At 41.9% G+C, this 15582-nt stretch overlaps 2 protein-coding genes across 3 annotated transcripts in view; one reads left to right on the top strand and one right to left on the bottom strand.

Moving 5' to 3' along the window:
* Positions 1-271: 271 nt before the first annotated feature.
* On the bottom strand, positions 272-4470 carry Cyt-b5 (Cytochrome b5). Its single transcript, XM_050191858.3, has 6 exons — positions 4262-4470; positions 3124-3160; positions 2932-3023; positions 2652-2681; positions 2521-2558; positions 272-555 (listed from the first exon to the last, which is right to left on the bottom strand). Exons 1-6 carry the CDS (start codon positions 4376-4378, stop codon positions 465-467), a joined length of 405 nt encoding a protein of 134 aa, XP_050047815.1. The 5' UTR covers positions 4379-4470; the 3' UTR covers positions 272-464.
* A 128-nt stretch (positions 4471-4598) lies between these two features.
* LOC126544501 (uncharacterized) overlaps positions 4599-15582 on the top strand; it is a 69375-nt gene continuing 58391 nt past the window's right edge. For both annotated transcript variants that reach the window (XM_050191844.3, XM_055061777.2), the window contains exons 1-4: positions 4599-5339; positions 9357-9507; positions 14950-15083; positions 15227-15287. In XM_050191844.3, the coding sequence (XP_050047801.2) occupies positions 4866-5339; positions 9357-9507; positions 14950-15083; positions 15227-15287 (820 nt within the window). In that variant the 5' untranslated portion in view covers positions 4599-4865. The remainder of the gene's footprint in view (positions 5340-9356; positions 9508-14949; positions 15084-15226; positions 15288-15582) is intronic.

Here is a 15582-nt window from a genome sequence, read left to right as displayed (position 1 = left end):
TGTGCAACAGTCACACCGCATTACATTAACAATGATTTTCTTCTACTGCAAACAAAAGCAGCAGCTCTCCCACATTGTATAGCTTCAAGGCAAGTAGGTACTTGTTATTAGTGTGGGCTCACATTTTCTTGGCAATGAGCATTTCACATAAGTCTAGTGCTTCCCTTTCTGGAGGCTGGAGTTAGCTGGACCAGGGCAGTAGCTTCTTAATGCAAGATCACTACAAGGTGGCTTTTCACAAGTTGTCAAAAGTGACTGAGCACAAAACAAATGCTTGCAAAGGTGTATATATTTCACCAAGGCTTACAACAATAAATTGTACAGTACCAAAAAAAGTTAACATGATGTCTCGATTATATGCTGGCCCCAATAGTGAAGAAAGCAAATGCCGCTGACAATAAGCTTTTCGTTGCCTCCTGGCCACCTGGTATGTTGCAAGTCACCCTCACAGCCACATGGAGGCTTCACTGGTGAGCACCGTAGGACAAAAACAGCCGGTACAAAATGGAAGCAGCAGCCGCCACACCTACGGGGATCAGCCAGCTCATCCAGGAGCTGCAGAGGAGTGCATCCAAACAATCACAACAGCTGCATGCCTTGCACAAGCTGTGCACAATGCCATCCAAATCAATGCTCAACTTTGGCAAATACAGAAAGCAAAAAAAAAAATAATAATAATATGAGTAACCCTCACCACTACCCACCCACAAAAATTAAGGCCTATGAATCATTCAGGCATGCAACCAAAAGGAGCTCTCATCTCATTAAAAGGCAACCACTGGTGAATTACTTTCATAAGTCAGTTCCTATTACTGACCTGCTTCACCTCAAAAACCTCTTGTTTGTTTAAACACCACAGTTAGATGCGATACCCTATTGCAAAGTAATGACAGCATAACATTATAGTCTCATTTACACCACAAAAGGAACAGTATGAGGCAGAAGTCAGGCCAACCCAACTACACTTGTTGCATTTCACCAAGGCGGTTGAGTGAGTCAACACACCCAGACGTTCCATCGGCTTGACCCACTAGCATTGACACAAACCCAATGATCGGATTTTGGGCTCACAAGCAGTAGCCTCAACTTTGTCAGGTTAATGTTTGTGTTCGTTTTGCACTGATTTTTATTGATTACATTTCAGTTGATGGAGTCTTTGTAGCTGTATGCCGACGATGGCTACTCCTATTCACTAGTTTAACATGACATCATGCAGTAAATACACAAGAAAATGCCACTGTATCCAAAGAACCATTCTAGTAATACACCTTGGATTGTGATGTCATGCTGTGGCATAAGAAATGTACTTCACATGTTTTTCATAGTGATGATACAATGGTGTTGCACAAATTAATGTAGATTCTCGCAATCACTCTGGGCAAAAATATCAATAAATTTTAGAAGATGTAGACCAGTGGCTGCAACACTCTCTGCAAAAGATAAAAGCCAATGTGCACTAGAACTGACAAAGGATCTGAGGAGGTTAAGTGTTCAAAGCCACTTGAGCGTGACACAGCAGAAATATGAATGCAGAAATATGTTTACATGTTACTTTTCCTTTGGTGGTTTTTACACATGTTAGCCAATTTACTTCGCGACAGATAAATGACATTGCCATTTAAGTGACAAGAAATCAGTTCATAACTTGTACTAATTGATCTGAAAAGTTATATTCAAAATATGACTAACTTAAAACATTCTATTTGGAGGCGCACTAAGCAGAAAATAGAAATTAACATCTTAGTCTTTAATAGGGTCACAATTCAAGCGAACTTGTCTCACTTCCTGTTTACTGCACAGGAAGCCACACATCTGCTGGAACAGACACAATTTGGATGGCAGGAACCTTATGTTATGATAAGCACATATAAAAACCACTTGAGTACTTTCCATGTAAAGTAGTGGGTGTCTCGCTACTAGAAGTACTTATCAATGTAATACCTGCTGCTTTGAACTGAAATATTAGTTGTGCTTGACTGTGACCAGTTTCCCTACAGGTAATTCGCTACAACATTGTTAGAACACTGTCACTTATACGTTAGCTGCAACTCTGAATTAATGGTGCTTAATGGATTGCCAAGCAGATAACTGAACTTTAGACAGAAGAATACAGAAATGCTTTTGCCTTACAAGCTGCAAATCTGTAAAGAAAATACAATGAATCAGAACCAAGCAAACACATACACACACACTAATTTGAAGTGCAACAATGTACTTTTCTGCTCCAGATAAGTATGATACCGTACTTGTAACACAGAGAGATATTGAATGTTTAAGTGTAGTGGAAGAACCTGTGGAACATTTGCAGTGATGCTAATTATGGAGACCTTGCACAGGTATACTTAAAAAGCATTAGGTGCAATATCTAAACATCCAAATTTTGCTTTTAAAGAAACCCTTCCATCTTGTAGTAGGAGAGAGCCATGCGTGTGGACGGACACATTAACACAATAACTTCGTAATACATTTACATTGCCATCGAATAATTTTGAGATAATTTCTAGCTCAATGAATTCATACCTTTCGTTGGAGGTGGAAGCTGCCCACTGAGTTTTCTTCTGTAAAAAAAGAAAAAAAGAAGAAAAGCAGGTTATATGAGAAATTAAAAAGAAGAAAATGTGCACATTGGATGTATCAGTCAACACACTCACAGCAACCTGGCTAATTTTCTTCTGGTCTTCCTGCAAAAAAGAACAGATGTTTATAACTACGTAAGAAACACACGTAACTATAAGGAAGATGGACAGCTGGGCTAGTCGGAAATAGCTCATGCTTGAAAATACAGTGCGATAGGACTAGTAAGAGAAAAAAAAAAGGAGGTGGGGGGGAGGGGATGAAGTGTCGCCCCTTTCTGTCCTATTTCACTCTAGTCCTGTTTTCATGCTGTATTTTAAATCAGGTAACCAATTTTACTGAACACATGACAAGTACCTCACAAAGATCACCAATCTTGTACTGTTTCATTAACTCTCTGGCATCTGTGGAATGTCCAACATCTTCAAATGCTTCAGTTGCATGCTTTCCTGCAGAAGAAGAAATCACAGGTAACATTACAATCTATCTGATTATTTAAAGGCAACCACACCAAAACCATGCAAACAAAGCTACATTGAAAGTATTTACCAGCCTGCTCCAGAAGAACTTCTTCACCGCCTGGGTGCTGAAATAATGAAATGCTGCAATCAGCATTGTTTCCTTTCTTTGTCCCATTGAAACACCAATAGTGTAGCACACCCTGCCACCTCAATGCTCTAGCAGGCAAACAATGGGCCTTGCCAGTCCTTGCCCTCATTACGAGATAAAAGTGTGGGGCAAAGTTCTGTGCACGAACAACTACAGCAACTCTACAAACAATTACTTCCCACTTTTTTTTTTCCCGCACCTGCAAGGCTCCTCTAAAAACAAGCCAAGGCGGCATCCAGCCCTTCTTTGAAGTGGCAGGTAAGACTAGGCAATTTCTCACTCCACGAACCTGGATTTGGGTAAAGTAACCTGATAAGATACGGCGCTGACGAAAAGCTACGCCGTTTTCTTCAACTCCATGGGGGAAAAAAACGTCTTTTTTTAAGAGTTCCGAATCTTTACAGCCTGTTTCCTGATGCAGGGCTTCAGGGTAACTCTTCGTCGCAGTTCTGTCAAGGTCTTTGAGAGCTATATTGGTACAGAGCTTTCTGCCGTTATCCTCAAGGAAAACCTTCCGGCCGAAAGCATTCCCGCCGGCAAAAATCCGCTCACTGTCGACACACACGCGCCCGCGTTCTGCTACAGCATTAAACGTAGGTTTTTGTACCGGTAATCGGAAGGAAGGAATAATGTAACCTGGGTAGAAAGAGACGTGCATTAATGTGGAAGCGAATGCTTACGATTAGATAACTGCTTGTTCGAAAGAGCGCTAGACTGCCATGCATCCGCCGTCGGAAGAGCTAAAAATGAAAAGAAGAAAAGGACATGCGACTAACGCAGACGATCGCGCACCTGTGTTGCCTGTGGCACACCTGACAGCTGGGAGCAAAGAACCTGGGCATGCGGCATGCAGCCGAGAACATTCTGGAGGCCGTACGGCGAGCTATTTCATACCCAGTAGCGAGGCTATATAAATCGAGCACACAGTGCGATGACTTATGAAGCGACACAAATAGTTCACAAGACTTATGCTGCTACACAGTGGACACTGCCGATAATGCACATCAAAGTGGATGTCCGGTAGAAACGGTCACTTTCCTTCTACGCCTCAAGGACGAAATAATCTGGCATCACGTACCTCTTCCATGAATTTCGTCACGTCGTACACAGCGTTGTGAATTAGTAACCATGCCGAATACTTCTCATTGTGCTTCTCAATTTCGGCTAGCGTGTACGTTTTCGTCGGCGTGGCCATGGCTGCAGTAAAGTTACGAAACGCTGATCGCACGGTGCTACAGGAAAGATACTGCCGAAAGTACGCTAGTCACTGCTTGCTAGCTATCGCCCGTCAGAGTGGCTCCGCCTCACCAGACACACGTCACGACTGCTGCGCTCTCTCGCGGTAAAAGTTGATAATTATAGCATAATAAATTCTTGCACCTTATACAAGCGACTTCACATCTAGCTTCCATTCACAAAACGATTGCTGTCATTTTAACTTCGGTATTACTGCTTTAATTTTTTTCTTTCGATGTGTGTGATCAACTGGGTCTTGGGGTAAAATCAGGGCGGCCTATGATTGGCTGCTGCTTCTAGCGCTGCCTTGCCCGCATCCCCGGATGAAAAAGTCTTCTTGGCCTGCTGTCAGGCAGATGAGTAATGGCGAGCAAGTGGTTTTCGTCGGTTTGAGGTTATCTGGTTATTTGCTGAGGAGGTATTCCCTCGCCGATCAGTGATGCGCCATGGTGTGCAAAGAAGAAATATATTCGTGGTTTAAACAGTTAAATGGTGCGGTAAGGATAGATACCATGTGTGGTTTGCTCAACTTGTGCTTACCCTTTGAACTACGGTTTTTGGGCACTTGCGTAGAAGATTTAGCTAGCAAGGATTACGCGTACTTCCGAGAAGCAGAACTGCGCGCAAATAACTTCAACGAGCTGTCCAAGTGCACCAATGTTAGGGACGCTGTATCGCGAAGTAAGCTGATCACTTCGTTGGCCTTGCTGCACCTTTCCAACCGCAGTTGCTCGCATGCTATCTTCGAAGCTCTGTCCGAAGAGATGAAGTGCGCCAAACAGGAGACGTATGACACAAAGACTCTAGAAGAGATGCTGCTTCTGTTCACCATGGCCACGCATCATCCGTCGTTCAGCTTTGACGAGCGCTCAGAGTTCGTCAAGTTCCGCGAAAAGCTGGAGAGTCTTTGGGCAGCCCAGGTGGGTGCGAACGCTTTGAGGTTTTCCGCGGATCAGAGAAGGTTTAAGTTTGACAGAGGACTTTCTGGCCAGCCGCTTTCGTTGCACTTCTTTTTAATCGTTCTATTCTGTTTTTTTTTTCTTCGTATTCTTAGTGTAATTTGCCGTGCGGCGTCATTGCAGGCTAACTTCATGCTGCAGGGCGGCGGATACCGGTGCTTTCGGCATGCGGAGATTGTGGCAGACGGGCTCCTGTTTCATTAGGCATTCTCTACGTAGTGCGTACACGTAGTGTTCGCTCGGTCAGAACCGGTGTCATGAAACTGAATAGATTCTTTAGGGACATGCCATGTTGTGTGAAGTTTGCTGAAGCTGTTAGTCATCAAGGGGTGCTATGCCAGCCTGTATTCGAACCCGTTTATTTATATCTGCTTTGTTTCGTGCGTGGAAAAGGTCATTGCTTACTTGGCTAACGTCTAGTTCTGGCTATTGTTTGCAAGTTGTACAAGCTGCTGCAGCGCATTATACTGGCTGCAATGAGTGCATGAAAGTCCATGCATCGCTTAACTGAATCAATTTAAAAATAGAAACCGAAGAAAAGCATAGCTATGATTGGCCCTGACCTATGGCAGATCAGGGTGTATTTGATCATGTGCCCTTGTTTCTGAACCACTGGAAATGCCGTTTTACTTGCTGTGGAGGGAACAGACGAAGTTAATGGCCAGCTTCTGAGATGCACGCATGACCTGAGCCATCTATATGTTACGCTTGTGTGAAAACCTTCGTGCCGGGCTAAATAATTATCCTTAATTCTGGTACCGCCCCCTTGGCACCACGCTAAAGTTTACCCTGGGCTTCTTGGCTTTTTATTTGCCCTAGCACAGTGGCATGAAAAATGTTTTTGCCCACTTAATCTTACAGCATTTTGAACAATTTGCGCCCCCTGTGTTTTGCATTTTTCATGCATTCAACATCTGAGACTAAGAAAATACAAACAGCAGAACTGTGGTATACAAGCATATGCAATCTTCCTTGCAAGTTGAATTGGTCATGCACCTTGCCCACTGTTTAAACACTGTTTAAACTTACTCACAGAGACATTACTTACAGTGTTCTAAATTGAAATTCTAAGAGTCCAGCAGTGACTACGCACAAATGTTACCTGTCAATAGCCTCAAACATGCTGCTAAAATGTAACTATGGTCCGGGATTTCTCCATGCCTGCTCAAATGCAGTACAAAAATTTGGCAACATGTGTTACAGTTACTGACAAGATGAAAAAAAAAAGTGCATTGAAGAACTTTTGTGTTCTGAGCATTGTGTGACTCGGTAGGTGTGTTTGCTCTTATTCAGGGTTGTGTAAAGGTATTTTGGTGATGCACACAAAAAATTGTTATGGGTACATCAACTGTACCTCTGGCAATATTTTAGTGTATGTCCCTATTTTTCAGCAGCAGCAATCTTGAAAAACGTGTCGGGCTGCCTGATTTCATGGTTGTGATCAACACACACCAGTGTGTGTCATCCTTTTTTTTGCTCAGGAGAAACTGATGCACCCAGTTAATTTTCTAGCATGTACGATGATGTGACCTGATTGATGCCTTAGATCTTTGCGAAAACCCTTCATTGCATATGGTCAGGAAAATTAACTAGGTACATCCATTTGGTCAATGAAAATCAACTGTAGACAATTGTGTCTGGCTATTCATTGGGAATATCTTCAGCTACTGCAAAATATTTATCAAAAAGACCATTTTCAAAAACATTTATTTCGAAGGTTTCATTGAGGACAAGGGAGTGCTTTTCTGTGATAAAATTTTCAATCTGCCAACAGCAGACAATAATTGTCAGTTTTTTGCAGAAGTGTAGGTGTGAAATTGCATTGTGCATATGAAGAAGAGCATGCTGCTAGTAGGACCTGCCAAAATTTAATGCAGGCATTTCAGCATCACTTTGGTGTGGGTGCATACATGTTACATAGATTTTTATGGGCCTTGCTGTATCGTGTTGCATAGAGGATGGGAACTTTGTCTTAGACCATACGGCACTCTTAAGAAGTTTGCATCTTCAGCAGCAATTTTGTACCATGGCAGTACTTGTCATAATCTCAGAATGGATCTCTTATGAGTGACATGCTTTACTTGTCTCTTGCTTTTCTGTAGGATTTTGACAACGAAATACTAAATACAAAACGTTTGATTTAAATGTACAATAAGGAATTGCAGGCACTCATAATAAGTTGGAGCCTTCCCCTGTGGCATCACTTATCTGTACTTTGGGACGTTAAAAGCCATTGATCAGTTTGCATTACCAGTGGCACGGCACCGGACTCTCATTAATTGTACATATGGATGAAGACAGCTGCTCTTACATCTTCACTGGTGACAAGACAGTACTAAATGTGTGCAATATTGAGTTTTTGTAATGCAGGAGGTAGATAAATACTTAGAAAGGCAGCATGGGCCATGCAAAAGAGCTCTGTGGGCACGAGTGTTCTTTTTTTTTTTTTTCAAGATGAATTTACCAGCAACTTTTCCTACCCTCCCCCCTGAGTAAGTCCATTCTTATAAATGTGTTCAATAGCCTGCTGAAGATTGGCTGCATGTAGAATTTGGATCTTTAAAAATATTTTCTCTTTTCTCAATTTGGTTGCTGTTTGACACTTATCTTTCTTGATGATGATGATGATCAGAGTTCATTGGCATGAAGGCCAGATGTCAAAGAGTGCCATCTTGTCTTTGTTGACAAAATAAATATATTCTTGCGCATTTATTCTACAGTGCACTCTTCTCTCTCACACACACAGCCTTTTGTTTTTAATTTTGTGACATTTAGAAATTTTTTAGAAATTTCTAATGCATGTTTGTGTTAAAAACAAACAGTATGAAATGGTGACTTGTCATGAAGGTAACCAAGAAAATTGATTGGTATAAATTTTGGAAGAAATTACATGCATTAGCTTATGAAAACAACAGCTTGTAATAATGAAAGCAGTGACCCATTTGACTTAAAGAAAGGGTCTAGTTTCGCAATGTACAGAACACATTCGAGAATCCCCAGGAGCTCCTGATTTGCTGCTGTATAAAACGCTGTCTTTAGGCAGCTTGTTCCTTAGATTTGAATGCACAGTGTGAACACAGAAGTGTGCATCTTCACTCCCTGACACTCTGGTTACATGCCATCAAGCTCCACTACATTTTGGAAATAAATTTTCCATGCACTTGCAGTGGTGGCTGTTGCCCTGGCCAACCTTCCGTGTTTGTGATCTTACACGGGAAATTTCAGTTTTTTTTTTTTTTTCAGCACTAGTCAATACCAATATCTCCAAATTTTAGCTGTGCTGGAGAAAAGTAAAATGACATCGTCTCAGTATAGGTTGTACGCTAACAAAAGCTCAGCACCTGGGCAGTGCATAAGGAATGCTTGGTTTGTGAATAAGTGTAACTATGAACACTTGCACCAAGAATTCAAAAAAAAAAAACAGGCCAGGAATAAAACTGCATGGTTGTGCATGTTCTGCTTGTTCATAGCCTTGTTTCTTTTCTGTGTGACCTAGCACATAATTCATGGAACTCCACAGACTGGCATGCTTCCAAGGTTTGCTTGTTAAGATCCGTATTGTCTGGAGCTTGTTTTGCGAGGTCTTTAAGGTTGCTATTCATGCAATACATTGAACTTGCAAAAGGTTTCTGTAGGTCACAGGACCACTAAACTTATTTGAGAGTTGGCATCGCCTCTCTCCTCCCCTTCTGTAATGCAAGAAGTAAGCATTTAGACCGTCGGACATCAGGCAAGTATTGTCAAAAATACGGTTTCCACTGGTATTGCTTGTTCTCTCTATATCCTGTCCTGGTGGTCTGATGTTTTGATAAGAGCATGTGCATCTTACATGGAAATTAATTGACATTGATTTTTTTCTTCAATTATCTTAGGCTTACTGCTTATTTAGTTAGCTTCAATGGATTCCAAACAATGGTTCAACGCTTCCTGCTGTTCGTGTAGAAGTGTATTGAAAGATTTGCTTTTCTTTTTCCCCAGGGCATGGCTGTGGCAGCACCTGTGGAGAGCTACATGGTCCCTTGCATGCCCTACACTGTGCCATTCATGCCTCCCTATCCTGTGACGGCTGATGCAGTGGCATCCCCACCTTACGTGCAAGGCTGCAGTCGCACACACAGTGCACAGAAAGGTGGTGCATTCATTGTACATCTGGCACTTTGCACATAGCTTTCATTCTGTGGGTTTGTTTTGTGCTAGGAGGCTGCCAATTACTGCAATGTATTGCTGCAGTCGTGCTCTAATACCATATGGAAAAGCCACAACTACATTGGTTTACTTTTAGGTTATCTGCGTCATACCTGGAGTTAAAAGCTACACTGGCATTTAGTGCCCCAGAAGGCTCTTCATTATAAATATTTTGTGTATTGTCATACTGAAATTACTAGAATAAAAGTGCCTGGTTATCTGACCTTTATTATTTGGCATGGCATACAATAACTGGAATTAGTTTCCTATTTTACCTTTCTCTTTCGTTTATCCCATCATACAACTTGTCCCTGTAGAGAGCATCACGTGTGGTATCACCTGTTGGAAAAAAAAGAAAGAGACCTCTACTGTACGTAATTTCTCCATGAAGAAGTTGGTCGCTTTCATTTATGCTTGTGATGAGCTTCAGAGTACACTTCATTTGGGTATTTGTGTTTATGCCTGCAATGAACGCCAACTACATCGTGTTGAATTGCTGGCACCTCTATCAGACTACACGACTACCGTTACCATTACTCTGAGCAAGGAGACTGGTATTTGTGTGTATCTGCTAAGTTCAGAAGCCAAGGGCTGTGAGCAAGGTAAACTTCATTGACATGCAGGCTTTACAGCCTTGAGCACTACATGTTGAACCTGGTAGGTGCTGTCAGGGTGCGCTTTCTCTGCAACATGGCTGCCACACTTTAGACAAGTAATGGAGGCTACGTGAGGCGCATGCAGTTTGTTAGTTTCATATCTGTAATACAGCAGCTACAAGGGTCGGCATACATTTGACTCCCAGTTATGCATGCAAAGTAACAAAGAACAGTTTAGCATGCCTTTTTAACCTCCAGGACAGCCGCAGGATAGAAATAAAAGCCGAGTCGAATTTATCAACACATTTAACTTCCACAAGCGTTGCTGACTTTTCATGATGACTTGGAGGAACTCCGTACTTTCTCCATCTTAATTTGGTTTGAATTTTCCATTGGGTCAATTTACATTTTGGGAGTATATGTGCAACCATTTGCACTGTAGCCTGTGAAAGCAAGTGTTGGGGCCCACTAGCACTAGGGGCCCCCCTAATCTAAAACTCTCTAGTGTCATCCAGGTGAACAGGAGTAGCTAGAGTACACCTGTGCAGGGCCTGAGTAGCAATCGTAAACTGCCTTTAAAACCTTGGCAAGACCTGTTGGTCTTTATGAAGTCCCTTTGATGTGTAGATTAACTGTGTGTGCCAAATATGTGTAGCCAATGTAACCTTATATCACGGTAGGCTGTGTAGCCTTATGGTGATGCAGCTGCTGTACATGGTGCACCAATATAAAAAGGAACACCAGCTTCCCATTGACGGCCAGTAGTGTTTGTTGTTCCTGCTCTGGAGTAAAGTTGCATTAGGAAAATTCAGCACAACTATACATTGGAGCAGTCAGTGACATTGTGACTTGCATATTTATGGGAATCGGTTTTTGAACACTGATTAAGTGCTACCTTTCATATTGGCATAGTGTGTTCATGGTAGGTAGCACTTAGGTTGCTTTAAGAACAAAGGAATTTTTGTTCTTGTTGGGGAGCACAACTAGCAATTTTTACTCCTCCTGGGTATTAGAATATCAGTATGGTTAGTCTTGCATACATAATATTTATACATTTGCAGAAGGGTTGAAACCTGGGCCAGTTGGTACATACTTGAACGAAAAAACCAGTCAAAAACACAAAGGACAAGAGGAGAGGCTCGCACCACAACGACTGGACCACAACCAGTCGTGATGTGAGCCTCTCCTCTTGTCCTTTGTGTTTTTGACTGGTTTTCTCGTTCATATACATTTGCGTTGAGGGCCCCTTGCCATTGCCATAATGCCTTGTGCATTGTCTTGAGCATGCATGAGCACCTGCTTGAGCAAATGAAGGAAGCAGCAGCTTGTGTGCATTATACCTATGCACACGGGTCCAAGAAGCATGTTTTGAGGTTATAATGTGTTGAAACTGGGGCAGCTGAGTGACTTTCTCTTAAGAGGAAGCTTCAGCTTGGGGGCTTCTGTCCATACACATGGGGAAAGAGAAATTCTTTTTCTTGGCAGACGCTGCACCAAATTTGATGAGGGTTCTTGCATTTAAAAGAAAAAGTTAAAATCGAGTGACTGTTGAAAGCATATTTTTTATTAGGCCATACATTCTTTAATAAAAACTGTTCAAAATCACAAACTTTCAGAAAACTGAACTATCAGGTTTACAACTCTATAACTTGGCAGTGAAAAACCATCGCAGTTCTGTAAATTGTATCTAATAATACTTAAATTAAAGTGGAGAAATTTGCTGTAATATACATGACTCAAGTAGGACTTTTGCAAAACCTTCGTAAACAGTGTAACAAATTCACGTAAGATATAAATTATTTTGAAATTGTACTTACCAATTTTTGGCAATTCTTGCACAAAAAGAAAGTTTGGGCCATAAATTGAGATTCTGATGTGAACAGTCACGAAAATTTAACTTTTCCTCTCAAATGCAGCAAATTTTAATAAAATCGGTCCAGGGGTTATCTCGGAAAAGCATTTCTGCATTTTACATCTATTTGAATAGGCGGTGGCGGTATAGGGGCTGAGCTAAAGCTTCTTCTTAGTGTTTACTTCTGTAGTGGTCCTTGCTTTGTGCGAGTCTGCATGTTTGCGAGTCAATCATTCCCATCTTGTCATTTGATTTATACAGGGTCATCAAAGTTAACTAACAGTCATTTTAATAAACACATTATGCTAGCTACACAAAATCTGCTTGCACAGGCAGTTTGTATTCCTTGGCGGACACAACTTTTGAAGCTAATTAGTCACCAAACACATAATTAACAAAAGCTTTCTCATTTCCTTGCTACTGTGATTGTGGTGTGTCTGTGTATTTGAAAATTTAAGACAATCGTATTTGAAGACAACTTCACTTGATTTGATTCTCCTGGAGCGCTTCGGGTCTCACATATTCATCGTCAAGTTTGACTGATTCACCTAATTTTTCATTCAGGGCCAGGGATCTCTGCAAATCAAGGCCCGATTGTGATTTAACTTACTGTGTATGGCATATTGTTTGCAACCTGGACAAAGCTGATAACAGCTGCACTTCTGCTATTGGCCGGTGAAATTAACTCATGACTGACTTTTTACCTTTCTCTCACATTGATTTTCTTTCAAGGCTTGATGTTGTGTTGAGATCCACACCTCTCGATGTGAAATTAGCTGGCTGAGTGTCAAGTTTAATTATGAATATTTTGAAACAGAAGCACTTCAGGAGATCAAGGTGACGTCTTCAAATACGATTGTCTTGATGTTTCAAATATAAACATATACCATAATTGTGATAGCAAAAAATTCAGAAGTTCTTGTTATTGTAGATTGATGATTGTAGATTGTAGATTGTTATTGTAGATTTGATGACTCTCATTGTTCGTGAAAATTGTCTGCCAAAGCGCATAAACTGCCTGTACAAGCTGTTTCGTAGCCTCAGTGGATTTCCAGTCCAGCTGCTCGACGTATTTGTGAAAGCCCAACACTAGTGCCAGCATATTATTTTCTTCTGCCTGTATTGCAGCCTTGGGCAGGAGATTCATGCATTCCAGGTCACCCATCAGTGTTACAGTACTGCTGTATGACTCTGCTGCGATGTACATTCAAATACAAATTCTCTATCGTACTGAATGAGCACAAATTTTGCCAGCTGTGGAGTGTATATGCCATGTGTAAAACGCCGACATCGCCGCCGGTCGCCAAGGCTGCAAAGCGTAGGCGGGCTCGGGCGAGCACTGTTGCTGTTAGCGCCTATGCGCGTGCGGTCATGTTTGCATTCTTGATCGTAATTTAATGCTTCTGTCAGCCTTCAGCGATATCTTCAAGCAACTGTTGCATAGTCGGGCGCTTGAACACGTATGAAAACTCGTCGGGCACACACTTAGTTTCCAGTGCTGCTTCACGAGCAAGAGCGACGGTGGCGGTGGATCGCAGCTGTTCGACGAAGAATACAAGCAATCGCGCTTTGTTTACTGCAGTTTTAGAGCAATCACTGCGTTTTATGTTTTGTTTGATGTCGCTGCGCCTTTAGTGAGTTTAAACTTAGATTAGATGAACAGATTATGGTGTTTTAAATGCCAAAACCACGATCTGATTATGAGTACGCCGTAGTGGGGGACTTCAGAAATTTGGACCACCTGGGGTTCTAGATTAATGTGCACCTAAATCTAAGTACACAGGTGTTTTCGCATTTCGCCCCCATCGAAATGTGGCAGCCGTGGCCGAGATTCTATCCCGTTACCTCATGCTTAGCGCGCATCGTGTTTAGACGCTTTGAACATAGGGCTCCATGTTAAAAAGCAGGTGACGGCACCTTCAAAAAAATTTAATGCAATCACCCATACGTTGCACGGAATCGGCTGCTCCTTTACCTATCGATGGCACTGAAATGCGACCTGTGGCATATAACGTTCCGTGTACGCTCGCCTGAGCTATCTGCATGTTGAGTGTACAGCCTGGCGTCTGTGAGCATTAAAGCCTTTTGACAGGGCATTCAACCTCGTTTTGAATGCCTCATAATATCACTTCGTGGTTGTGGGAAACCCCTGAACTTCGAAGCCCTGATGTCTGCAACTAATGCACATTTACTTTCCTCCAGCTGTGTCATGCGTTGTCAATTCTGGAAGCTTCCTGTTTCCTTTTTTCTTTTCTTGCTACTGGTTCTAGCGAGTGCTTCTCTCTTTCTTCTTTTACATGAAATGGGTCAATATGTGTTCATGTTGGTTCACTGTAGTTGTCTCTGCTTTGAAAATGATTTCAACGTAGCGCGTGGTTTACAAGGATTATTTAATGCCATGCTTTGTACTTACTTTCAAACTGTTATTATTCTGTCAACATACTCTTTTAACTATAATTAAAGAGCACTGCATTGGCTATTCAGACTCTGCGCACTACAACAGGGGATTCAGCATGCGGTTTAATTCTGTATTTGAGTGTTGAGACAGTGTTGTCCCAGACAGCCGTGAAGTCTGACACCTGTCTGCTACTGTACTGTTCTATTTCCTTGCGAACACTGATACCGCAGAAGTAACTATCTGGAATTACACAAGCGGCAAATCTCATGTGCACACTTCAGTCACGCCTGCAGTTTCAACGGCCGCCGCTACGTGGCTTTCAGTGGTGCCCCTATAGGCGCTATGTATGGTGTATACGGTTTAACATGCAATGCATAATTTAAACTCAAAAAGTTGGTGTCATGGCCCCTTAAATCCTGTATTGTTTGGCACGCATTTAAAAAATATATGTGCTTGTAAAGTGTTTTATGCATGTTTGTTTAAGTTTTGTGTGCTGTAGAAAAAACAGATGTAAATTTGGGTTCCTCTACTACATTGCAGCACGTCTCTCTAGTATTGAGGTGAAGCCTGAGCCTCAGTGTAAGAGGTCGGTCAAACTGAGCCTACAGTGGTCGGACAGACACCAGACGGAGGTTGTGCGTTCCTTTCAGGAGATCTCTGGGCTTTCTCAGAAGGTATGCTATCTTCATAATTCTAGCATTACGGTTATGAAATTGTAAACCATGATGATCACTGGTTTACAGTTGATATTGTGCTCTAATGGGAAAACTGGGTTGCATTTAATTTTCATTTGTGTCATGGTATTTTGATATTCCAGCTCTCTCGTCTGAGTGCTTCTGATCCATCGTGTAGTGGAAAGGCAATTCCCCAGCTACCAGGTATGTGTGTAACTTGCTAGCCATGTCAAAAGATATAGAATATTTATTGAATTTCCATGCAGAAATATTAGTTTATTTCAGCCTTATGCCTTGGTTCTCTGAGGCAAAATGCTGAAAAATCGTGAAGCCAGATGGCCTCACGTTTTCTTGATAATGCTAATTTTGTTTAGCGTCTAGTTAGCTTCATTTTCACTATCACAACGGCTGTGAGATCTGCTAGAGCACATCATTTTCAGGTTTATTAAGCAAGAGTTTGCAATTGAGGCTGTGGTTGCTGAGAGACTCGGGCCAAAGC

Source organism: Dermacentor andersoni, chromosome 1 (genome assembly GCF_023375885.2).
Source record: "Dermacentor andersoni chromosome 1, qqDerAnde1_hic_scaffold, whole genome shotgun sequence".
Taxonomy (NCBI): domain Eukaryota; kingdom Metazoa; phylum Arthropoda; class Arachnida; order Ixodida; family Ixodidae; genus Dermacentor; species Dermacentor andersoni.
The sequence above is the reverse complement of the archived record's forward strand: the minus strand, read 5'-3'. Positions and strand labels throughout refer to the sequence as shown.